The 27986-nt window shown below is 35.7% G+C and overlaps 2 protein-coding genes across 2 annotated transcripts in view; both read left to right on the plus strand.

Moving 5' to 3' along the window:
* Positions 1-27986, plus strand: part of LOC147846886 (uncharacterized) — a 207954-nt gene that overhangs the window by 46230 nt on the left and 133738 nt on the right. The gene's annotated exons all lie outside the window — the stretch shown is intronic.
* slc2a15b (solute carrier family 2 member 15b) lies at positions 1025-27865 on the plus strand. Its single transcript, NM_001020494.2, is given in 12 exon segments — positions 1025-1196; positions 4585-4683; positions 7591-7751; positions 8219-8343; positions 12297-12442; positions 14479-14611; positions 22250-22437; positions 22532-22642; positions 23686-23787; positions 24930-25005; positions 25375-25502; positions 27053-27865. Coding segments are annotated over 12 exon segments (1569 nt in total). The 5' UTR covers positions 1025-1154; the 3' UTR covers positions 27311-27865.

A 27986-nucleotide genomic window follows, 5' to 3' on the forward strand; every position in this document is an offset into this window, starting at 1 on the left:
TTAAAACATGCAGCCTAGGCTGGTTGGCTGGTTAACCAGGCTGATTTAGAGGGTTTTTGGCCATTCCAGGCTGGTTTCCAGCCGTTTCAAGCCTGGTCTTAGCTGGTCAGGCTGGGAGATGACCAGCTAAATCCAGCTTGAACAGCCTAGCCAGGCTGGGAGCCCTGCTAAAACCAGCTATGTCCAGCTTATACCAGGCTGGTCAAACTGGTTTTAGCTTGTTTGGGCTGGTCATTTTCCAGCCTGACTGGAAAATGACTGGAAACCAGCCTGGGAATGGTCAAAACCCCTCTAAAACCAGCCTGGTTGATCAGCTAAAACCAGCCAACCAGCCTAGGCTGGTTTAGGCTGTTTTTTTCAGTAGGGTATACAGCAAGTTAGCAACTATAGTAAAAAAAAAAAAAAAGCCCTAATACTGTACTGTTTTCTACAGCTGTATTATATTGCAATACACCACAGTAAAAACTGAAGTATAGTAGGGCCTACAGTATTTATTAATTTACCAGTTCACAATAGTTAATACCACAGTATGATGCAGCATTAATAAACAAATACTATGGTAAAATATACTTAACTGTAATAAGTTCAAAAGCAGTATAGTATATACTATAAGTTACAATAGTAGGCTATTTTTTCCTTGTAGATAGAACATTTACAAAGCGTTTCTACCTTCCGTTCCTCAACCATAATTCGCATGCTGCACAGCTACTCCAAGTATGAAAGAAACAGTTTAACAAATTTAACTTTCTTTAACAATGTGTTCCATATGGTTGATTTTGAATGTAGCCTATCCTTCTGTCCTTCTATATTGGGCAGGTTGTCATCTGAAATGCAGATAATTTGAACAAAGAGTTAAATCACGCGGGTTGTTAACATGTGACAGCGTCAGTCTCACAGCTTGACCCTTTAAAAAGATGAGAAATGCGTGAAGGAGGGGCTTTATTTGACAGGAAAACAGTGATTGGCTGAACATCATGTACTCTCCCGCCTACCTGTTAAATGGAGAAATGTGCAAAACTGAGTTATAAATCAGCACGCCTCCTTTCTGAAAATAACTTGCGCGGGGATGCCGCCGCTATAAAGTTTTAAGGGAAAAAAACAATAGTCTCTCTCATTCGAGTTTTAGTCAAAGAGCTGCTTGCCTTAGCTCATAGATGGCGGAGGAGGTTTTGATAGATCCAGGGAAAACCAGAGGGGTGAGTTGGTTTAATTGAATTATATTATTAGTACTGGTTGTAGTAGTTGCAGTTATTGGTTCGTGCAAATGATGTATAGTGTTTGATAAAGTCTGCTAACGCGGGAAATTTGTGTGGGAGAAAATATTTAGAGTATTATGAAACACGATGGCTTCCGTAGATGAAAAGGCTCTCTTACGTGTCATGAGGCGTCTGTTATTCCTTTGCATTTGCAGGGAGAAGCTGGCATTATTTTTTTAACAAACAAAACTCGTCTGCTAAGACTTGTTTACTTGGGGAACCTCTTCAAAAACACATTTAAACACAAATCTAAACCCATGTTACGTGCCTTGGGTCAAAGTGTATTTATTTACAGTACTTAATGTTGTTTTATTTTGACAGATAGCATGCTGTCGGATTTATTTCTTTATTGACTGTGTTTATTTGTTTTCTAAAATAAAAATAGGAAATAATTATTGGGAAACAACATCTCATCTCAGTGTCTCATGAACTTGAGCATTTTCACCCTGCTGAGAAGAAGCACAACAAGCAACTTTAGTTGTTAAACAACTTTTAAATAACACAGCCTTTTCATTCATTTTATTTTGACAGATAGCATATTTTGTAAAATGTTTATCAAGCTGCTGTCTAACTATAGGAAGCTGTCTAGGAATAATTAGCACTAAAAGCTACACATAACCATAATAATAAGAGAGAGAGAGGGAGAGGGGGGCTTATCGCTGTCATAGCAAATATGCTGTAATATTGTTGTCAATTTTTGTATGTGGTGGGACCAACTCATAACCCTACCCAAAGTGTTACCCACAGTTGTTCTCAGCCACATTTTTGTAGGCCTATTTTGCATTTCTCTGTCATCCATCACAGCTTATTCAGATAATAAACTTATTAGAAGAGACTTCAGGACCTTAAATGATTGCCATTGTAATATTACACATAAATGTTTGAGTAAGCTGCTTTGTAAAAGCTTTTATGAGGGTGCGGAGTAATATACTGGAACATTTCCCACTGACTGTGAGAATATAAAAAAAATCTATATAGAGACCAAAACAAATTTAGAGCATAATCACAGCGTAAAAAATTGACTGATTCTGAGCCCTTGGTTGAAATGTCTTGCTCCGTATTATTTTTCTCTGTTTCGCTATGGAGAAAATAAATGGGATTTTTTTTTTTCCAGAAATGTATTGCATCTTGTGAACATCTTGTGCCTGATGCAGAGAAAGATCTTTTTCTAAGAACCCTGTGTTTTCTGCTTTGGTCCTGTGACAAGGGGGCTTTTGCCCCACCTATAGTTGTTTCAAGTAGATGGGCGAAGCAATGGCGGAGTGGGTAGCACGTTCGCCTCATAGCAAGAGGGTCGCTGGTTTGAACCTTGGCTCAGTTGGTATTCTGTGAGGAGTTTGCATGTTCTCCCTGCGTTCGCGTGGGTTTCCTCCGGGTGCTCCGGTTTCCTCCCACAGTCCAAAGACATGCTACAGGTGAATTGGGTAAGCTAAATTGTCCGTAGTGTATGAGTGTGACAGGCCCATACGACAGGCCGGCCTGAAGGTGTAAAAAGTCATTATCATATGGAACTTGTTCCAAAAAGAGCTGACCCCACAATCATATGGGACAAAGGCCAAAGATAAAGAAGAAAATAGTAGTTTCAAGTTGACTATGTTAAAAGGAAGCTGCAATAACCTTTTCAGAATTTATTGTGACATCCAAGCAAAAATGGCTTCAACAAGATGAAATAATACAGAACAAGATGAAAAAAATGTTGTCTGTTGCATTAATGCTTGCTCGTGTTATCAGCAATGTTGGTTATGGCAGTATTTTTCTCAATGGGGATTTTTGTGGGGAGTTGGGGAGTTTTGCTAAGGTATTATATTGTATTAATAAAACTAACTAAGTAGGAGGTGAGTGAAAAATGAAAAATTTACAAGATGAAGGTACAAGATTATGTAGTTATGGATTAAGAATAGCAACACAATTAAAAATGTCAGAAATGTGTGGGTGTGTATAGATAGATAGATAGATAGATAGATAGATAGATAGATAGATAGATAGATAGATAGATAGATAGATAGATAGATAGATATATGCATCAGATAAATATTCGTAAATACTGCAATATTCCATCATAAACTGGAATTTTTTTCCACCAGTTTTTAGTCATCAGATTTCCACTCATACCACTGTTATGTCAATAATGGTATTATGACTGAAAATGTGAACTAAAGTTTGTAGTTCACATTAAACTTTTTTTAAACTGCAGAGTTTATTTTTTATCGCTAAAGACGCAGAGTTTAAGGTCCCATAAAGCTATTCAAAAGCCACAATAAAACTTTTTTTCTGGCAATTTTTGTTAAAAAACTTTAATAATTGTAGCTTGATAAGTCAATATCTTTATAGACAAACTACTCTTTGCTAGCTACACTACAAGTTACAAAAGTAGCTAGTACCTAAAGTACCTAAAAGTAGCTAGTTACATTGAAACTACTTTTGTCATAAAGGCTTATATTTGAAAAAAAAATTGAATAAATGTTAATTTTAAGTAAAATATTTGGTAAAACAATACAGTGTTTTCAAATTACTAATTTCAAAAGTAAAAGTACAAAACTGCAACAAAGGTAGCATTGCAGCAAAATAATTTACTTAGATTAAGCACATGTATAATGCTTGTTAACAAGCTCTGCTAAATGCTTGAAAACAATAGCTAGCTTCTGGAAAAGCTACATTGTATCATGACAAGTAGCTGAACTGTTAAATTTCTATGTAGCAAAGCTAGTAGCAGAGCAACTTGTAACTAGCTATTTCCCCAACTGTTTTTTACATCATATTTATCCCACAGAACTGCTTTCACACATTTAGCAGGTGCTGATATAGTGTTTAGAATTCGGTGCATGTGCAAGGTAATTACTGTAACTCAGTTTGCTGCAAGGAGCACTCGTGCCAGATCTACTCAAGTCCACTTCTGCGCTAATGTGGTCACATGCTTAATGGACTAGTGCCAGACTTTAATACTTAAGAGCCAGTTTACAGTTTATAAACATTATAACATCAATGCTTAGAGTGTGGTGTTGTACTACTGATTGGAAAATATACTTTTTTTATACATTGTGTGCAACGTGTAAAATATTACAAATCCTGCTTGTACAGTAGCCAACAGGGTTTAACACTCAAATCAGCTTATAAGGATCATATGTGATTTAAAGAAAGATTTGTTTATATTTATGTAGTTTTCAAGGCATACCAAAACAGCTTCTTTATGAAATTACTTCATATTATAAACAATTAATGCTTAGTAAAAGTCCCAAACTGCTTTGGAAATGTTAAAACTTAAAATATATTATGTCGTTAATAATGACTATTTAAATGACACACAGTTGTCTGTCACTTATTTCTCCAGCATCTAACCTCATCCCTGTTGGCAGTAGCATTTCTGTCTTCTTTCGGAAGCTCCATGCTCTATGGTTATAACCTGGCTGTGGTTAATTCTCCCTCACAGGTGAGTGCCTATAATATCTTAAACCTTTTTTTTTTTTTTTAACATAGCTGGATTAATCACCCACATTTTGTTCTTTTATTTTTTTATTTTAATTTTTATTGTTGATTAATACAAACTATGACTGATTTGAATAGTAGCATGAAGGCTCTAAATAAGGCAAAACAGTCCCGACTTGATTACAGTGGAAGCTTGAAATGTTACATGTTTGTGCCAACAAGTCACGAGTCCAGACTAGAATTATCAAAGCGCATTACAACTGCAACCTATGTTAAGAAACATGGAAACGAGAAGCTAAACATTTAGCCTAATTGCTCATTTAGAGAATTAGTTCACCTAAAAATTTAATTTAGCTAATTATTTACTCGTCCTCATGTGGTTCTAAACATTTTTGAGTTTCTTTGGTTCTGAACATTTATGAGCTTCTTTATTCTGCTGAATGCAAAATTGGTGGATGAAGTACACACATTAGGCCCTATGAGTGAAATAATGAAATATTACTTCAGCAGAAGGATAAAATCCTTCTTTTTTTAAACAAAATGTTACTTGAGTCAAAACTTAAATGGCAAAAGAACATTTTAGTTTATTTAATAGTAAATGTACTCCCTGATGAATGTTATTTTGTAAGAAATTTGAATTAAGTAAAACTTAATATATCAGTGCAATGTTAATACGCACACTGATAATTCAAGTAAAAACATGAAACCAGATCCACATTGAACTGCATTTGTATCAGTTTGTAAAATCTGTGACACTGGAGACTCACTCTGAACGAAACATTTGAACCAGTTAGTTGTTGACTTGTGAACAGATGTCAGTCTAATTCACAAATTACTGGGGTCCGTTCTTCGTACGTGGATTTCTCAGTTAGCTGGATTTGGATATTGACGATTTGACACGATCCAGGATTGTTTCGTTTTTCAAAGCTGATCCGAGAGTTGTTGTCATGGCAACAGTTCTGGTAGATCAAACCTGATCGGGAGCAGGTTCAATTCATATAAACAGGATTAGATCGGCTCAGTTCAAGCAAAGATAATAGAGAAAGTATGTTCCGAATTCTGATATTTTCTTACAGTAGTAGTTATATACACTTGGGAAAATGGTAAATATTTTTAAACTATGTATATAGAGTTATAGTTATTAATAAAATGAATAAAGTTATACATATTTATAAAACTTATGCAATCTGCACCCTCGAAATGAAAGAACTTCCACCTGTTGGTGCAAAGAGAAAACTTATTGATATGAACTTTTTAGATCGCTTTAGTACAAATTGTGTATAATAAAAATTGACAATGTGACTTTTTTTAAAAGCAATAATACATTTATGCAGTCATAAACATGTTTTGACAGTTAATATGCCCGTGATTATGCTTCACAAAAGTTGCAGAAGCCTTTACCAATATCAAAATGCTTTTGTAAACATCCGATTAAAAAAACGGCTACTGTAATAAAGAAAATATTTTCTAAATGTAGAACTAAATACATTGATATGCATTGAAATACATGATAAATACTCTTGACACATGAAAGTGTAAAGCCTGCAGCTCACAACAAATGTGGAAGGTTATTGCGTGTCATATTTAACAAACCGTTTACTGCTAATTTGATGTAATTTTGCTCACATGGATAATTGAATATTAATCAGATGATGTCATTACGCTGCTGTGCCGTCAGCCAATCGTTGCATTGCTGATCATGATTTCAAGGATCGATAGATCTGTCCTTCATAACACACGCAGCGATCTCAGATCAGTTTATCCAGACATTCTAATCTGACTCGCGAACTTGTTTGAAGAACCAAATTAGCGAGAGATCAGTTGTCAAGATTAAAAGATCCAGGATCTGCCAAATAATCTTAGATCATTTAAGCGAGGTACGAAGAACGGACCCCTGTTTAGTGCAGTTTGTGAAGTAAATAAACAGGTTAACTGATAAAATTCAGTTTTATCTCATCTCTAAGCAGGTGAGAGTTTCTTCTCTTCAAAATATCCTTTTGCCTTAGCTTAGTAAAAATGATCATATTTTGAAATGAGATTAGATTCAAGATTAGATTCAACTTTATTATCATTAAACATGTACAAGTACAAGGCAACGAAATACAGTTTATGTATAACCAGCAGTGCAATAGCAACAAGTGCAGGATACAGGTATAAATTATAAAGTGCAGTTGTAGAAAAACCATAGTAATATTTACAGATGGATGTACTCTAAACATTATATGCTGGTTGTATTAGCTATAAACAGATATTTACAATAGATGAATATATGTACAGTTTGCTATTAATAATCATATGTGTGCAAATAGAGAAGCATAAATACAAATGTAAATGTACAATGTGCATGTACAGTTCAAATGAATGAATCAGTGCAATGTAGTGCAATAAATATGTGCAGTTTTTTTTTTTTTTTTTTTTTAAATGTGCAAATGTTAAATAGTGCAGTAATTAGGAGGAGTATAAGTTATGAGGAGAGTGTGGGGGTGTATTAGGGAGTCAAAAGAGTCAGTAAGGGGCAGAGATCAAAAGGTCAAAATGTAGTAAAGTAAAAGTTTATTAAAATAAATATACTCTGATAAGGTACAGATACTTAAAATATGTACATAAGTACAACAGTGCATATAACAAAATACTAAATATTAGACCTACTGTCCAACACTGCCTTTAACAACCATTTTAGAAAAAACGAATACTACAGAAATCAATGGTTAGCGGTTTCCAGCTCCCAAAATACTGTTTAACAGATTTAAGAAATTCAATCAGGTTTGGAACAAATGAAGGGTGTGTAAATGATGACAGAAATGTACAGTATGTGATTTATGCTATTAGAAAATGCAGAAATGACAAGATAGAAATATATATTAATGTTAAGCTACACAGGGCTTTTTTCTTGTATTTGTTCTTCTCATAGTACATAAAGGACTTTTTTAATCAAACCATTGTGAGGCGGCATGGGTCAGGAGTGGATGAAGAGACTCTCACACTTATGTATTCATTCACTGTGTCTATATTTGCCATTGGAGGGTTGGTGGGTTCCCTGACAGTGAGGATGCAGGTCACCAGATTTGGAAGGTAGAGTATGCTGTTTATGCACACATTTTTTCCTATTACACTTAATAAGCACATTTTCTGCACTTTTTTACTCCGTTTCAAAATGTTATGTTCGTTTTTATTTCTATAGCACTTTTTACAATGTAGATTAAGTCAAAGCAGCTTAACATAGATGAAGTTCTAGTAAGTTAAAACTGCTTCATTTAATTTGTCAGAGTTGATGTTCAATTCAGTGTAATTCAGTTTAGTGTAATGTAAATGTCACTACTGAAAGGCCAAATACTAAAGAGCAACACCACTGATGTGCAGCCCCACTAGTTCCAACCCAATCAAGCCAGTGGTGACAGTGGTGAGGAACAAACGTCACCAGTTGACGAAAGTAAAGAAAAAAAACTTAGAGAGAAACCAGGATCAGCCGGATACAACCATGTCTCCTCTGGCCAAATGTCTTGCTGATTGAATGCTTTGTGTGTGTTTGTGATTTGTAGGAAAGGGACACTGGTACACAGCACAGTTTTGGTGTTTATCGCTGGCGTTCTGATGGGCTTCAGCCGGTTATGTGGATCTCCAGAGATGATCATTGTTGGGCGCTTCATCACAGGGATACATTCAGGTCATTCACTATAGAAGAAATTACAGTCCTGTCATCGTTTACTGTTTCTTGTACACCTTACTTGTATAAACGGTTCATTCCACTGGCCACAAGCTGAAGGAAAACGAATTAATTAATATTGCCTAAAGAAAATCATCATAGCCCTTTGAAACAATTACTTAGATTAACATTTTTAACATTTGGATTTATCACAATCCAAATAACTTTTCTTGCCTTTGAAAAGTTTTTGTAGCCTTCTCCTAGCCTGCGCCTTTCTAACTTTATCCCAAAGCTCTTTTGAAAACAAAGTGTAATGTGAGTATAGATGATATTTTCAATAGGCACTTTATAAACGCACACATATACACTTTATTAGGTACACCTTACGAGTACCGGGTTGGACCCATTTTTGCTTTCAGAACTGCCTTAATTGCTTTGTGGCATAGATTCAACAAGTACTGGAAATATTGCTCTGAGATTTTGGTCCATATTGACATGATGGCATCACTCAGTTGCTGAGATATGTCAGCTGCACATCCATGATGCAAAACTCCCGTTCCACCACATCCCAAAGGTGTTCAATTGGATTGAGTTCTGGTGACTGTGGAGGCCATTTCAGTACAGTGAACTCAATGTTATGATAAGAAAGCTGTTTGAGATGTTTCATGCTTTATGACATGGCACGTTATCCTATTAAAAGTAGCCATCAGAAGATGGGTACACTGTGATCATAAAGGGATAGACATGGTCAGCAACAATACTCAGGTAGGCTGTGACATTGACACGGTGCTCAAATGGTACTAATTAGATTAGATTAGATTCAACTTTATTGTCATTACACATATACAAGTACAATGCAACGAAATGCAGTGTAGGTCTAACCAGCAGTGCAATAGCAGCAAGTGCAGGATAATTACAAATGTCCATGTGCAGTGGGTATGTACAGATCAAATAAGTGAATCACTGCAATGTAGTGCTATAAATATGTGCAAATGTTAAACAGTGCAATGATTGTGATGGGTATAAGTTAGAGGAGAGTGGGGGGTGTATTGGGGGGCAAAAGAGTCAGTGAGGGGCAGAAGGAAGACCGCTCTGGGGAAAAAGCTGTTCCTCAGTCTGCTGGTTTTTGTCCAGGGGAGCCTCAAGCGCCTGCCAGAAGGCAGGAGAGAAAACAGTCTGTGAGCAGGGTGAGAGGTGTTCCTAAGAATGCTGTGTTCTCTGCGCAGACAGCGTTACTTCAGGATGTCCTCTATGGCTGGCAGTGGTAGAAGTTCATCAAGACAGCTGATGAAAGCTGGTTCCTCTTAAGTTGCCTTAAGAAAAATAGGCGCTGGTGAGCCTTCTTGACCAGGCTGGAGGTGTTGGTGGTCCAGGAAAGATCCTTTGAGACGTGGGTCCCCAGAACCTTGAAGGATGAGACAGGCTCAACGGCCATCCAGGTCGATATCCAGGTCTCCAAGTTTGATTATTAATTTAGAGGGTATGAAAGCTGAAGTCGACAAACAGCATTCGTGCATAAGTGTTTTTATTGTCCAGGTGTGTGAGTACAGAATGCAGTGGTATGGAGACTGCATCTTATCTGCTCCTGTTGCCACAATAGACAAACTGATGTGGGTCCACTGTGGATGGCACAATGTTTTTTTTAGATGTGCCAGGACCAACCGCTCGAAGCACTTCATGATGATGGGTGTGAGTGCTACAGGGCGGTAGTCATTCAGGCATGTTGGGCTGGAATGTTTGGGCACTGGCGCAATAGAGATGGTTTTAAAGCAAGTTGGCACAGCTGCTAGGTTAGGCGACAGGTTGACAATGTCTGTGAATACCCCAGCGAGCTGTTCTACACAAGCTTTAAGGATGTGCCCAGGAATACCGTCTGGTCCAGCAGCCTTACGCACATTGATCCGACTCAGTGCGGTGTAGACTTCTGAGGAGGTGAGTGTGAAAGGTGAGTGGTCAGTTAAGGAAGTGATCCTGGTGTAGGGTTCTTTATTGTTTCTTTAAAAGCGGGCATAAAAGTAATTTAGCTCGTTCAGGAAGGATACATCTGTGGGTGTGGTCTGGCTGGGTTTGTTGTTGCTGATGGCCTGGATGCCCTGCCACATGCACTGAGGATCAGAGTTGGAAAAGTGCTCCTCTAGCTTAAGCTTGTAGCAGTGCTTGGCCTTTTTGATGCCCCTCTTCAGATTAGCACTGGAAGTGCTGTAGGCCTGTGCATCCCCTGATCTGAAGGCAGTGTTGCGTGCCTTCAGCAGGAGGCGCAACTCGTTGTTCATCCATGGCTTCTGATTCAGGTATGTGGTGATCTCCATCTGGGTTGTAACACTGTCTATGGTGGTGTTAATGTACTCCAGAACAGAGGAAGTGTTACTGCCAATGTCTGTGTGAGAGCCACAGGTGGCCTAGGAAGCAAACATACTCCAGTCTGTGTGTTGAAACCTGTCCTGGAGTGTGGAGTCTACCCCCACTGGCCACACTTTGAGGGTCTTCACTGATGGCTTCACATGGTTGATGAGAGGTGAGTACTTGGTGGTGAGTAATAAAGAAATATGATCTGATTGGTCCAAGTGGAGTATCCCACTGTTTAGCCACGTTTCTGTGAAAATCCTGACGTTACATTTCCATAATCATTTGCTGTGGTTGATGCGCAGTCGAATCTCATTCATTTTGTTCACCAGTGACCGTACATTGGCGAGAAAAATGCTGGGTAAAGAGAGCCGGTGTGGTTTTAGCTTAGCTCTTAGCCCGCCGCGCTTCCCCCGTCTTTGTTTACGGTCTCGACGCTGCCTTTGAGCACTTCTGCCCGGCCGGGCAAGGTGCTCAGCCTCGGGTGTTCTGGCGATCTCAGGGATGAGTTGAAGATTGCTTATAAAACTGTCTGGAATGCAAAAATCAATATCCAAGATCTCCTGTCGGGTGTATGATGTAAAGGCACTACTATTCTGCATGAACAGACCCGAAATGAGCTGGAATAATACTGCAAAACTGCAGAAACTGGAGAGACACCGGGCCTCGCGATGTGTACGCACCGCCATCTTGTCGCATTTTAAAGATGGGTCCAAATGTGATCGAAGAAAATATTGCCTCCACAATTACAGCACCACCAGCAGCCTGAATCGTTGATACAAGGCAGGATGGATCCACGCTTTCATGTTGTTGATGCCAAATTTTGACGCCAAATTTTGACTGCCATGCAAATGTCACAGCAGAAATCGAGACGCATTAGACCAGGCAAGCATCCCATCCTCCTCAAGGTTTGACATGTTGTGTGTTCAGAGATGCTCTTCTGCATACCTCGGTTGTAACGAGTGGTTTTTGAGTTACTGGTTCCTTTTCATCAGCTCAAACCAGTCTGGCCATTTTTCTCTGACCTCTGGCTTCAAGACATTTGCACCCACAGAACAGCAGCTCACTGGATATTTTCTCTTTTTCTGACCATTCTCTGTAAACCCTATAGATGGTTGTGCATGAATATCCCAGTAGATCAGCAGTTTCTGAAATACTCAGACCAGCCTGTCTGGTACCATCAACCATGTCACATTCAAAGTCAATTAAATCACCTTTCTTGCACATTATGTTGATGCTCAGTTTGAACTGCAGCAGATCGTCTTGACCATGTCTACATGCCTAATGCATTGAGTTGCTGCCATGTGATTGGCTGATTAGAAATTTGTGTTAACAAGCAGTTGGACTGATGTACCTAATAAAGTGGCAGATGAGTGTACATACAGTGCTTAGAATAAATAATTTAATTATCCTTTACTTGTTGCAAACCGGCAATGTATTTTTATTTTTAATAGAGACCATTTTAGTGTATTGACTTTAGTTTTGCTCCTTCCTTCATCCCTTCCTTTAAAAACTGCCTAGGTGTACTAATACTGAATTGAAATGTTCACCTTAGAATTATTATGTCACTGGTAATGTTCATTTTGTGAATTAAGTACCTGTACTGACACTCATGTGCTGTGCTAATGTAGGAATAGCTCTCAGCGTGGTGCCCATGTATCTGGGAGAAATTGCCCCAAAGAATCTTCGGGGTTTTCTGGGACTCGTACCCAGCATCTTCATTTGTATCGGAGTGTTTATTGCACAGATTCTGGGACTTCATGAGCTGTTGGGCAAGGTTAGTTACATTTGGTTTCATTTTCTAATGCTACGTTTTGTCTTTATAGTACAGAGACATTTAATAAAATATTTTGAACTTTTGTTGTAGTATCATCATTTGTCTTGTTAAAGGTGTAGTAGGTGATTGTCTTCAGAAGCATTTTTTGTTGTGCTGGTTGAAAGTCACTTCACAGTCTAATAGTGCGCGCGATCGGTAAAAACATGCTGAATCAAAACTTTTTAAAAAGCTGAATCAATATTGGAGTTACCTTTGCACGCTGGAGAAAGGATGACACTATGGGCTCTATTTTGACGGTCCATGCGCAGAGCGCAAAACGCAGGGCGCAAAACGCAGGGCGCAAACGCTTTCAGGGCGTGTCAGGACGCGTTTTTGCTAATTTAAGGACGGGAAATCTGCCTTGCGCCAAGGCGCATGGTCTAAAAGGGTTGAGTTTATTTTCTTAATGAGTTATAGGTGTGTTTTGAGAATAAACCAATTAGAGTCTCATCTCCCATTTCCTTTAAGACCCAGCTGCGTCGCGCCAAGAGCGCTATTTACAGGATGCAAAGTAAGTCTAAGTGGAAAAAATTAGCATTTCACAAGCAAACAGTTAACAGTTGACAGTTTTTTAACAGAAAACTGTTAAACAGAGCATCTACTGCGTGAGAATGAGAGATAAATAATCTACTTTCACTTTCGCTCTTGGATAGGGAAACCTTTACGCACAGACATCAATTAGATAAATAATTAATTTAGTTTGTTAAGCGCAAAGATTTGTTTCAAAACTATTTCTAAATTCAGTTCTAATTTCCAGCAAACGAATAAATTAACAATAATGACCAAGTGTGGTCAAAATACTGAGTTATTTCCAAATACACTTGCCATGCCACGTATGGTCTTCAACCTGACAGGTGGGCAAATCTAAGCTTGTTTTTAATAAAACATATGGATATATTAAATAATACTGCTAATAATAATAACATTATACAAAAGCAAATTGTTATGAATGAACTGAAAAAGCCTCCCGAGATGAAGACATAAAAGCAGTGATTTTTCATATTTATAGGCTAGAAAATAATGTTTTGTAATATTTGAATCCTTTATATTTATATCCTATATCTATTCTTATTTTATCCTATATATATCCTTAATATTTAATTTTTTTCATATGTAAAGATATTTGCCTATTGCTCTCTTGTGCGTATTAAGCAGTGCATAAGCGAGGCGCAACTCTGCGCTGGAGTTTAGACCGGGTTAGTTTTGGTCTAATGAAAAATCTATTATAGTTTCTCAAAATAGCAACGCGCTAGCAGTACGCCTCAGAACGCCTTCCTTTTTAGACCAGAACGCCTATGGGCGCACAAATGAGCGCTAATGCATTTGCTATTTAAACAGCGTAGTGCAACGCCTCAAAACGACTCTTGCGCCAAGCTGAAACTACCAAAAGGCTATTGCGCCGCGTCTTGCGCCCCACTGCGCCGGGTGTATGATAGGGCCCTATGTCTGAAGAATTTCTCCTAGACAGGTAATGTTCTGTTTTAAAACTGTTTTAGCTTCACGCAAAGCTGATGTAACTAGATGTTGTTGTTAGAAATGGGTTATATCTTCGCAGAAGTGTTGTTCAGCTACTAAAATCTTTCGATGAAAGATTGATAAGACTGTTTTCAGTTTCATAAGAGACCTTTTACAGCATCGATGATGTAGATTTTAATTAGTTTAACAACAAAACACAAGTAAATACCGCTATTCTGCCTAGTCTCTCCCTATATTGTTTACCATGCAACTCTAAATATTTGCTCTGAAAAAGCATGTCAGTTTGGCTTGCACGCCGCCAGACAAGCACTAGTCGCTTTTAGCACATGAGAGAGGGTTATTTTGCGGTGCTCGTGTTTCAGGAGGCATGGCTCTAGACGGCAGGGGAGGGACTGTGATTCAGAGATTTATGCTAAGCTGTTAGCATTGTGGAAGATCACCTACTGCACCTTCAAACTGTTTTGTTAAACTTTAATGTTGTCAGGTTAATTTTGTCATTATTATTCTGTTATTTCACACAGGAAGAGCATTGGCCTCTTTTCTTCTCTCTAGTCGTGGTTCCTACATTTATACAGCTCATGTTATTGCCATGGTTCCCGGAGAGTCCAAGATACCTGTTGATAGAAAAGAGGAACATCCATGCGACTATCACAGGTAAAACTCTGTACTCCATAGTTCACCATAAATTTAATATTATGGCTGCCCACCGAACTTTTCTGGATACCCACCAAGCATTTTTTGTTTTAAAGGTGCTGTATGTTTTTTTTTTTTTTTTTTTACTTTTCTGAAGCATAACAATACCATAATATGTTTGCAGCTATTTAAGAAACATGCCAAGTGAACATTCTTGTTTACCTGAAGAACAATGCTGAAGTTAGTTATTCTGCTTCGAAAATGTGAGTTACATGCCGGTTCTTTGTCAGAACCAAAGGTTCTTTTAACCCGCCCACTGCCACTTTAGCCAATTACAGAATATTTCAGCACCCCGGTTGCTTTTTTGGAACAGCGTATTTCATTCATTCATTCATTCATTTAGAAAGGCTCTCAAAGCATGCGCCCATGACAAAAATGTGACCTCTGGTGAAAGGTTGCAGACTCTGAAATGAGACACAGATTCAGAGGTTCATATGAGGCTATTAATTAGCAAATAATATAAATATTACAAACATAAACATTAGGTGAGCAGGTTACATTGTAACCCTGTGTCCTAACAACATGCTATGTGACAAGATTTGCAGTGATAAGCAACTGGGCTGTTTGCACCAGATGAAACACGACATAAATTTAAATACAGCCATTAAGAAGCACAGAATATGCACTCACTCACGAAATGGTAAGATTTATAATCTAATTAATACATATTAAACCTCCTTAAATATAAATGCTGAATCAATCATACTAAAATAATAAGTGACAGAAGTTCACTCAAAAGTGAAAGTTCTTTCTGTCATTAATTACTAACATTCCTGTCATTCCTACTACTTTCAGAACATAAATTTTGATATTTTACCATATGAAAATGCAATGCAATTATGAAAATTGTGAAATTAAAGCAATAGTGCTGAGATCACTGCGGAGCGGTGCATTCTTAACTAGTTACCAAATATGTTGCTCCATTTCTCGTCAATGTCTTCCATTTATCACTTTCTCTTTTGTATCTGGCCATTTTTGGAAATGCCTCTGCCATACCTGACTGACTAGCTGGGCTTTTGCGTTGAGAAGACAGGAGTTGATTATAGCCTATGTGGCTTTTTTTCCCCTCGCCGTCAATCACCACTGGCTTGCATGGTTCGGGATCCGTGGAGTTGCGTGTCGATGGATTTGCTCTACAGTGTTTGGACTCTCATCAATGAATATTAAAACAAACTTAAACACTTAAAAAACCCTACAAAAAGCTTAATCCCAATTATTGGTTCACCTTCCTCGGTCGTCATGAATCCAAAATGTTCTCAGACTTTGTTTTCTAACAAGATTCATGGTTGAACTTGCTGAATCGCGTTCAATGTTATATTCTAACAGAAATGTAATACTTGGCAACATAACGGTAATTTGTGTTTAAAGTGTATGACGTCACGTACTACCACTGGTGGCAATGGACAACCGTGGTGGCAATGGTGACGCAGTTGTCACGGTGACCGTCACAGCACTAAATAAATGTCATGTACAATGGCATTCAAACTCGCCTTATTAGCATTTAACACTGAATAAAGCATGAGGTGTACCTGAGGTGATCAGTTTGCAAGATATAGATGTTTCTTATATATCAATTCAAGGTGTTGGTTAGAACAAAAAGTCTTTTTTAATATAGAAAAAAATCTATTATATTCTTTCCTTCTATCGCATACTTTTGTTATTATTTTGAACACTTTATATCAGCCTTTGGGTTTTAAATAAATAATGGATTTATTTTATCTTTTCCATGATGACATTTTTCAAGACACTTCTTTACAGCTTAAAGAAACATTTAAAGACTTAACTAGGTTAATTAGGTTAACTAGGCAAGTTCTTGTACAACGATGGTGTATTCTGTTAACTATCGAGGGAAAATTTAGCTTAAAGGGGCTAATAATTGTGTCCTTAAAATGGTATTTAAAAAATTAAAAATGGCTTTTCCTCTTGTCGAAATAAAACAAATGACTTTTTCCAGAATAAAAAAAAATAATTATCAGACATGCTGTGAAAATTTCCTTGCCCTGTTAAACATAATTTGGGAAATATTTAAAAAAAGAAGAAAACAATTTGAAGGGGGCTAATAATTCTAACTTCAACTGTATTTGTAGCCTTAGCCCATATAACAATTTGTGCAGCATTACTTCTCATTTATCCCTCCCAAATTATTCCACTAGTCTGTGCTGGAGGTGTGAACTTTTAACTTGTCTTCACAATTTACTTTCTCTTTTTTTCTGACAACATTCCAAAGTTATTATAATACTAAGTATTTAGGAAACCAAATTTTGATATTTGTGAACGAATGCAAATCTCCAGAAACTGAATTGAGTTATAAATAAGAATCAATTTCCCATATTTATACACACTAAATTTATAACCACTTTTGAGATTCTGAAGTGCAGATACGATAGATGCTTTTCTCTCCTTGTGACCATGAGAGAGGATTTTCAAACACAGTGGTCACATGTGATTAACTTGTCACATGTAGTCACATGTGTATGTAGTATGTCACAAGTCACAGGATGTAGTATGTATAGATTAGATTTATACAAAACATGTTCATATAATGTAGACTTCACTTATTAACAATCACAAAGTCATACTTTTCCTCAAAAAAACAATTACTCTGAGAGTATTAAACCTGTGATTTTTTCCAGGGTGTCTTTAATTTAGTTTCTTCTGGAATACAAAAGATCTTCTGCAAATAATAATATTTTGACTTATACAAAGTTGTTGTTTTACTTGAGTAATATGCTGCCTGGAATTTGTGATGAAACTTATTTTGTGGTTTTGTGTCTATGAGGCTTTTGTGTCTTAAAAAAAAGTTTAATTCCCATTCATTGTAAGTAATTGCATAAAAAAAAAAACAGTGACCACTGCATCCTCTTATGCGTCAAGTTAAATAACAACAAACAAATAAAGAGAAAGCAAGCAAACTATTTTAAACCGTCCTCCATGAAAAGAATTACTTCTTTATTTAGAAAGAAATCTGCATGTTTCCTCTTCACTGCATTAAGGCTGAGGGAATTGTGTTGGCAGGATTAGTGGTCAGACGAGGAGACTTTCATAAGCTATTACTGCCTTTACTGTGATCACAAAGCTTCAGAAGCCACTACTACAAAGGCCCATCAGTCATTCAGCAGCTACCAGGCTGGAAAACTCTCTACAGTAAAGAATGTGAGACAGTAAAGAATGAGGAGAGCAGCAGCAGACAAATCTATATATATATATATATATTTATTATTATTATTATTATTATTATTATTATTATTTATTTTTATTATTATTTATTTTTATTTTATTTTATTTTATTTTTTAATTTTTTTTTTTTCAAATTCTTTTTTCTTATTAAAAAGGATTCTAAGTATTGGGTAGAAAAGTTGAGTTGCTAGTTTAAGCATACTTTAAGATGTACCTGATGAATGAGATAAATTATTAAACAGTCACAAATCAAAGCCCTCCATTAATTGTTCTAATGCTGTATGTTAGCCATAGTCAGAGGAGAAATAGAAGTAGTTGTTTTTTTCCAAGTGTTTTTCTTTGCACTTCAATGTACTCCACTACTACACATTTGAGTCTAGACTAGATCTACATCTAATAACAATTCATATTCATCAAGTTTTGTTTGTAAAAAAATATTTAGAATTTGATGTATACTGTGAATTGAAGTTGCAAAAGTACCACAATTCTGTTGTTCTGATTCTAGTGTTCAATCATGATGTGGTGCCTCATTCCTCCTTAATGGTCTAGGTCCCTTTCGGAGTGGGCATTATATCTTTGTGAATTTCTCTGAGAAAAGACATGCCATACTTTTAAGTCAAAGGGTGCCCTAAATCATACATGGTTTCCGCTACATTCATTCTTCCATGGCATTGACTTGTAATACTGCGCTCACAACATTTCTGAATTTGTCATTGAAATGCTGCCATGGGTAGTTGGTAGATTTGTGTAAAAGGTCTGCTGCCACAGCTGGAAAAAATTTTAGAGGAAACACTGTCATATACCCATCGCAATAAGGTTTAGCACGATTTGTTGCTATATTCAGACCAGCACTACCCTAGTCTTCTCCGCATTGTGCCAGGTTGTTTAAATAGCAAATTAATTTGCACTACTTTGTGGACTTTGTGAATGTCTATAAAGGAGGTGTGTTAAGGCGCATTATTGGCATGTTGCTCTTCTAGGAAAATGAAATCGACTGCGCCATAAAAAATGACCAAATAAAGGCTGGTCTAAAATCCAGTGCAGAGCAAGTTAGTTATGAGCCAATGCAGGTTTAAACGCTTAATGCATAAAAGGATGTACAGCAATTGACAAATATCTTTTACATTCAGAAAAAAAAAAAAAAAAGATTAAAATGTTACTGTTAAGATTATTATTTGCTACAAATATATATATAAAAACACTACCTCCATGCTTTTTCAGTTTATTCATGACAGATTGCATTTTAATTATAATGTTCATGTTGTTGTTGTTGTTGTTGTTGTTGTTGTTGTTGTTGTTGTTGTTGTTGTTGTTTTTATTAGCAGTATTATTCATTATATGCATATTTTTACTTGTTTTCAGGGCTCGAAATTGCGACCATTTTGGTTGCATATGCAACCGAAATTTTATCTATGCGACCTCAAAAAATATATTTGGGAGCATGTGTGCGACCAGTTTTTACTTCAAAATGTTCACCACATGCGCGGATTCGGGAGACATTTACGCAGAATGCATCTCTAAGCTCTTTGTGTGCACTTGAAACGTGAAACACAGCGCTCAGGAATGGTTTAAAACAGTTGTCATGTCAACTTGCTGCAGTAAACAAAGCCAAGTCCGTAATGATTGCCCCGCCTTTGCACTCTTCTTATTGGTCCACCACTGCTCTAGCGCTGAAATATCAGCTCTCAATCACTCAGTCAATGCCTTTTGGCTTGGGATGACTGAGAGAGCTACTACCGCGAATAAATTGTAAAACGCTAAAGATTAGAATGAAGATTACACTTGACTGATTTTGTTTTAGAAACCATGGCATCTAAAGTTACAAATAATGACACATCTTACTAGTGACCATGTGCTGAATGTTAATCCACCCTCTACACTTTTCGAAGAGTGGATAAAAGACTTCTGTTGGCTTCAAGTGCGCTATGAAAAGTCTGTGGGATGGAATTTTTAGGTAACTGTTTGCCACATCTAGTATGAGAGCTTCTGTTTAATCCTTCATATAATCGCCAGATGCTGTCCGCCGTGCTAGTGGCAGCTATATGTCAAATTTAACACCAGTACACCATCGCAAATGGGCTTGCACTGAGTAAACTAATATCGTTACTCATAAAAAGACCAGTATTGCTATTAACATGACGTATGCATATAATAAGGTGAAGTAAATGTCAAAAGCATCAGTGCAATATCAGAAAGCACCCTTGAGAACAGCACAGTTATAGTGCGTGCAGTGCCGGTGAGCGGTCCGTGTATGCTTTGGTCACTCAGTCACTCAAATGTATTTTCTTGTGATAATGGGATTTTGTTGAGACATATTTTCTTCACGCATGCATATATATATATTTTGCATGTTAGTTTGATTAGTGTTTATTTCAAATGCAATAAATCTGTTTGTATAAAACTTGTAGTAACGATGCTTATAATTAGTGGGTGCGACTAAATTTTTTCTGATGCGCCTAAATTTTTATAGTTAGGAGCATTGGTGCTACCAAGCAAAAAGATTAATTTGGAACCCTGGTTTTATAAAAACAAGCTTAGATTTTTCCATCTGTCGGGTTTTGGAAACTTATGCATCACTATATAGGACATAAGAATAGGACTTGTGTTCAGAAATAACTCAGTTTTTTGACCAACATTACATTTATTATTTATTCATTTTCTGGAAATTAGTTTTGAAACGAATCTTTGCACTTAAAAAAACAAAATTAAATATGTAGGCTAATGGATGTCTTCAGTGGAGTGCTTACAATATTGTCTCCCTGAGCCACATAAGTAAAGGATTAAAGTAAAGAGTAACAGTGAAGAGAAAGTAAAAAGGCTGAATGGAGCAGGCTCGTTCTTTATCCTCGCGCAGATGGTCTGTTTAACTGTTTTCTCACTATAGTGAAGCATTCAGTTTTTCCCATTTAATTTTTTTCACTTACAAAGTCAGCCTTGTAAATAGCAAATAAGCCATGGCACGATGCAACTGACACTTAAAGGGAATGGGAGATAAGACTCTGATTGGTTTAATGCATGTTATGCTCAGAATACACACAACTCATTATTAGAATAAGCACAACCCTGTTAGACCATGTGCCACAGAGCAAACTGTATTTTTCCATCCTTAAAATGGCAAAAGTGAATTTGGACACCCTCTTAATGCTTTTGCGCCATGTGCTTTAGACTTTGTGCCTAAATCGTTTAAATAAAGCCCTAAATGTTCTGTACAGAACACATCCAGTGTTTTCCATCCAGAGTTTTTTCGAAAACACTAAATGTTTGGAAGTTTCACAATTTCCTCTTGCTCTTTAATCTGTGTGAACCGAAAGTTGCTAAAACTTTTATTTCAGTATGTTAATGAAACAAAATATTCAGTAGGGGCATAGCAAACTAACAGTATGTGGGATGAGGTAAGGAGTATTGTGGCTGAAGCTGTCAAACTGATGTCTACAGAGACGGACCACCTATCCAAACGCAGAAGCAAATGGTCAGACTTTGATTGAAGATTCCTAAATCAAACGTATTTCAGTGGATTAACTCGTTTGGATGAATCATTCACCTAAAAAAAAAAACAATGTACATTAGCAATAAAAAAAAAAAAACATTGTAAATTTAGATTTCACTAGACATTAACAAAATGGCTGAGATAAATTTCATAATAAAGTATTACATTCTTATGGAATGTGATGATGTTGTATAATAACTGTTAAAATTGTGCACCTTTATTTAAAGTGTTTGTCATAAATCAACATCTCAGTAGAAAAGCATGGGGATCCAAATCATAATATGATTTTATGATGATACAGGACATTCATTCCACTGTTGTGGACATTGGAGCTAAAAGCACTTTAGAATACAGAAGAATTGAATACAGGGATATAAATTGTATTTTATTAATCCTATAAAAAGATATTCTAAACATCCTGCCAATTATTACTACTAGATGTTTTTTTTTTCATTTCATGTTGTCACAAGAACGATTTCATGCGCACAATTAATACACTCCCATTTTGCCCACATTGCATAAAGCAAAATCATAGTTGAAAATAATCTTTAAACAAAGATTGACACACAAAAATCCTTGAAACTAAAAACAATTGGTTGATTAAAAGCAAATGGCTTGTTTTTGGCAGTTTATGTCACTTTTTAAAAATTGAGCCCTGATGTTCACTACAGTTTACATTTGAGTAATACATGAATACAATTTTATATTTTTATGCTCCTAACAATGTGATGACATGAAAATAAATTCACTATATATATATATATATATATATATATATATATATATATATATATATATATATATATATATATATATATATATATATATATATATATATATATATATATTTTTTTTTTTTTTTTTTTTTTTTTTTTTTTTTTTTTCCTTGGCCTAGGCAGATAATGACTGTTATATTCTGATTCCTATTTTGTCAGCACTGAAGTGGTATCGTGCTAAGGGTAACATCCAGGCTGAGGTGGAGGAGATGCAGGAGGAACAGCGCTCTTTATCCTCAGTGGAGACTGTGTCAGTCTTGCAGCTCTTCAGGGATCCGTCTGTTCGCTGGCAGCTTGTCACAGTCATTGTTGTCAATGCTGGGATGCAGCTGTCTGGAATCGACGCGGTGTGTGGCTTTCTGTTTCTGTTGAGGACAGTGACTATAAACTGGCAAGATCATTATTTGAGATGATAATGCAACATTTGGTTTCCATTTCTAGATCTGGTTCTACACTAATGACATCTTTGAGAACGCTGGCATTCCTTTTGATCAGATTCAGTACACAACTGTAGGCACTGGAGCCATTGAGGTCATCGCTGGGCTCATAGGGGTGAGAACTCAACAACTGATTCTAAATACCTTAAATGTTGTCTATTGAGTACATACAATAGGTTTACGTTGGCTCTGTGCAGCATTGTAAACACACAACCATTGGCTACCATTTTGCTCTAGTATATACAGTATGTGGCCCTGGACCACAAAACACAAATTTGTGGGAATAGCCCAAATTCCAATTATTGATTTATATTTGATGACAAATTAATTATAATATTTAATAAAAAGATCATCTTCCATTACAATGAGCATATTTTAATAATAAGAGCATAATAAGATAAGAGCTTAATAAGAGCATATTTTGTTCAATATCAAAGGCAAGTTTCTCAGTTAGTAGATTCTTTTTTTTGAGCAACAGCAACCAAACAGTTAAACATATTCTTGTGGAATGCCCCATTTTTAATGTTCTCAGACAACAATTTTTATCTGGAGAGACTTTAAAGGAAATATTATTAAATGTGAATCCATCTAAAATTGTAGAATTTTTATCAAAAGGAAATCTTAAAAAACTGTTTTAGATTTTTATTTTATATATTATCATTATTATTATTATTTATGTATTTTACCTTGTACATAATTTATTGCTGTTGATTACTTTTAATTGTTAGAATATTTTTATAATTATAGAAAATTGGTGTTTATTAAAATTGATAAACTTTTTTAAAAGTGATAAACTATTTTCCTTTTGCTATGACATAGCCATAGAAGTTGAAATGGCAATAAAATTAAAACTCTCTCTCTCTCTCTTCTTTTTTTTGAACCCTTAGATTTCAGATTTTCAAATAGCTTAATCTCTGAAAAACATTGTCCTATCATAACAAACCATACATCAATGGAAAGCTCATTATTTAGCTTTTATATTGCGTATAAATCTCAATTTGTGAAAATGGATGTTTATGGCTTGTAATGTATTGTTTATGTATTGTGATCCAGGGTCAGGTGCTGAGTAAGATGATCTATTCTGGATTGGCAAACTTATAACTGGCTTCTAATTAACACTGAATTATTTATAATCTCAATTCTCTAAATGTTTTCCAGTGTTTTGCTATCGAGCGAGTGGGTAGAAGGCCCTTGATGATTGGTGGTTTCACTTTCATGGGTCTGTGCTGTGCTGGAATCACCTTCTCTCTCTTATTAGAGGTAATTAAACCACAGACACTCATACTAATGCTGAATGTACAATAGCCCATACTGTGCGTGCGTGTGTGCATGCGTGCGTGCGTTATACACATACAAATATACACACATATAAATATACACACATATACAGTTGAAATCAGAATTATTAGCCCCCCTGAATTAGTGCCCCTGTTTATTTTTTCCCCCAATTTCTGTTTCTGTTTCATATGTATATGTGTGTATACATGTATGTTTCTTTGTTTGTGATTATGTATAAACAGTTGAAGTCAGAATAGTTCACTTTAAATAATCTAGTTAAACTTTTAATCATCACTTTAAGCTGTATAGAAGTGTCTTGAAAATATCTAGTCAAATATTATTTACTGTCATCATGGCAAAGATAAAATAAATCAGTTATAAGAAATGAATTTTTGAAACTTATGTTTAGAAATGTGTTGAAAACGTTTTCCCAATAGAAATTGGGAGAAAAAATTAACAGGGGGGCTAATAATTCTGATATTAGCTGTATATATGTGTGTGTGTGTGTATAATATATATATATATATATATATATATATATATATATATATATATATATATATATATATATATATATATATATACACATACACACACACACACACACACACACACACACACACACACATACAATTAATAGCTTCAAAGGGGAGCTAGGATTTTTATGTTTTAAAATGCTATTATGCTTCCCAACACTGCATTTATTTGACCAAAATACAATCTAAGCATTAATATCGTGACATGTGTTTGTGATTTTAGTTAGTAAAACTGATTTCTATTTTAATCTATTGTTATTTGCGAAGGCAAAGGTAAAATTCCAGCATCATTTATCCAGTCTATAGTGTTGTCCATGATTCTTCAGATATTATACTAATATGTTATGACTGTTACCCTTTTTCCGCAAGTCTTTGAGGACTAGACTGTTCAATAGAGCAGTCTTTATTTAAAATTGAGTTTTATGCACAAAAAATAAATGGAAAAAGTCTTTACTCTCATTTTGTTTAATACTTCCCTGTTAAATCATTGTATTTTTTATTCATTTAATTTTAATATTAATAAAAATGTACTGACATTACACATTTTAATTGTGTATACATTCATTTTGTTCTTTTGTCTGTGATTAGGCTCATTTATCCTTCATGCGGTACATCAGTGTGGCCTGTGTGGTGGGAATCATCGCTGGATTCTGCATAGGGCCTGGTGAGGAACACAATAAACAGGAATTTCTCTGTCATATTCCTGTATTTCAAAGTTTATTCCTGTACTCTAGATATTTTAAAAGTTTTATATTAAGGATTAATATTAACATAATTTACTCTGAGCGACATGGTCTAGCAAATTTGTGTACTCCAGCACTAATTATGCTAATTCTAAAATGAAGCAATGAAAATTTCACACTAGCACCACCTTCTGGTGAAATTGTATTGCAATAAAACAAATCTGCTGAGTAAATGCTACAACATTTGTGTTGTTTTTTTAACATGATCAAGTATTGTACTTTTTTATTATTAATTTTAATATATCTTAATTATATGACTTTGATACTATCATGTGTTTGCTCCTGCACAGCTGGTGTCCCGTTCCTCATGACAGGAGAACTCTTTAAACAATCCTATCGACCCTCTGCCTACATTGTAGGAGGATCTCTCAACTGGATATCAAACTTCGCTGTAGGATTTGTCTTTCCATTCCTTCAGGTAAGTCTCTTTTACAGTAAACTTTGTGTATATTAAAAAAAAATTTCATTTATATATTGTTTACATTTTATCTATTATTTATTTTACCTTATGGTTTATTCCCAGGTTAAAATAAGATGTTTAGACATATCAAATAAGAAAATGCATTCTGATCCTAAAAGTTGACTTTACATGACCCATCATAAATGCTATTTTATTTTGCTGCAACAAGAAAAAGTGTAATCTACCCTAAAAAAAAACAAAATAAACACAAGACCTATGAAAAACATTATTAAATATTCATTCATGAATTAATTTTTTTTGTATTTTGCAAAAACCCACATACTTTAATTATTTTTGATCCCTTGAAGCATTTCCTCTATTAGACTTCATAATTGATTATTTTGTACATTAATTGTTAGTATCCTCAGTCATTTATTATTATTTTTCCTGTTACTTTATCTTATTTTTTATTTACCTATTTAATTCTTTTATTTTTATCATTTAAAAATAATTAATTCACTCATTCACTATCCTTCGGCTTAGTGCTTGCATTGTCAGGGGTCACCTTTCCTGCAGCAAAATATTTATGTGACATTTCTGGACATTATTGTTTTGATTTATTATTATCATTTTCCATGTAATACTAGCTTTTTTAGACAAATGTTTTGACAATTTGAAACCAGTAAACCATGTGTGGATGGGAATTGTTAGTTTTTATTCATTCATTTTTCTTGCTTAGTCCCTTTTGTTTATCTGGGTTCTCACAGCAGAATGAACCACCAACTTATCCAGCATATGTTTTATACAGCGGATGCCCTTCCAGCTGCAACCCCTTACTGGGAAATACACTCTCACATTCACACACCGTCTACGGCCTATTTAGTTTTTCAGTTAACACATAGCGCATGTCTTTGGACTGTGGGGAAACCGGAGCACCCAGAGGAATCCCATGTCAACGTGGGGAGAACATGCAAACTCCACACAGAAATGCCAACTGGCTGAGCCAGGACTCGAACCAGCAACCTTTTTGCTGTGAGGTGATAGTGCTAACCACTGAGCCACCGTAACGCAGTTGTTAGTTTTGTTAAATATTAAAAAAAAGAAAATCCTGCTATTCATTTTAATGTTGAATCATACATCATGTTATGTATACAGTTGAGGTCAGAATTATTAGCCCCCTTTTAAAATTTTTTTTGGGTTTTTATAATTGTTTCCAAATGATGTTTAACAGAGCAAGGAAATTTTCACAGTATGTCTGATAATGTTTTTTCTTCTGAAGAGTCTTATTTCTTTTCGGCTAGAATAAAAGCATTTATTCATTTTTTAAACACCATTTTAAGGACAAAATTATTAGCCCCTTTAAGCTAATTTTGTTTCGACATTGTACAAATTGTATAGAAGTGTCTTGAAAAATATCTAGTCAAATATTGTTTACTGTCATCATCGCAAAGATAAAACAAATCAGTTATTAGAAATCAGTAATTAAAACTATTGTAGCAGAAACAATATTCAACTGTATATACTTCTAACAGAATAAGATGTTAAATACTATATTTCATTTTTTTTAGATGTCGGCTGGTGCGTTCTGTTACCTGGTGTTTTGTGGTGTGTGTGTCGGTGTGGCAGCCTACGTCTTCTTCATCATCCCTGAAACGAAGAACAAAACCTTCTTGGAGATCAGTGAGCTGTTCGCCTTAAGAAATGCTTGTGAAATTGAAAACCAGTCGCTGGTAACCAGTGCCCAACTCGCTCTCAAAAAGATGAATGGTTATGGAGCACTGGTAACTGTAGTAGATGTGGACAAAAAGGAGAAGACAGAGACATAATAGTGAAGAAAGAGGGGAGTATTGCTTCAATGAGGACCAGAATTGACTGCATATATACAGGCTCTAATTTAATATTTTATTTAAAAAATAATAATAATAAGTGCAGACTGCTATGGCTGAATGCAATATATATCAGACTGAACATAATCAAACATTGTTATTAAAAAAGATTAAATAAAGGTTTGTCTTTTGATTTGATGGACTATTGCAAAACAAGTTAATTGATTTCTCTTTTTAGTGCTTAAAGTCAGTGTAAAATAAAAATGAACCATGTTTATTTTGCTAGCATACACTGTAATTCTTTAGCTGAACTATTATGCACTATTTTATCCACTGAAAAATCAAAGTCTGATCATTTGTGTTTGGAGTGGCAGTCCAGTTTTTTTACTTCTGTTTGATCTCTTCAATCATATTATTCTTAATCATGCCCCTTTTATCATTGGTTTGCTATGACGGAATGATGCCCAAAAAGAAAGCCCTGCCCCTTAATCAATATTTAGTTTCAGATGAAAGTTCTCCAACATACTGAAATGAAACTCTCAGCAACTTCAAGTTCATCGAGAGGGGTCTGGATGCAGTTGTTAGCTGAGCTTCATGCAATGCTTTTAATATGCTCACCTAACCTTAGACCTCACAGAAGCGTCACTGGTCCACTGAGTGCATTGTGTCTGACTGC

This window comes from Danio rerio, chromosome 1 (assembly GCF_052040795.2).
Source record: "Danio rerio strain M-AB ecotype USA chromosome 1, GRCz13ab, whole genome shotgun sequence".
Lineage (NCBI taxonomy): Eukaryota > Metazoa > Chordata > Actinopteri > Cypriniformes > Danionidae > Danio > Danio rerio.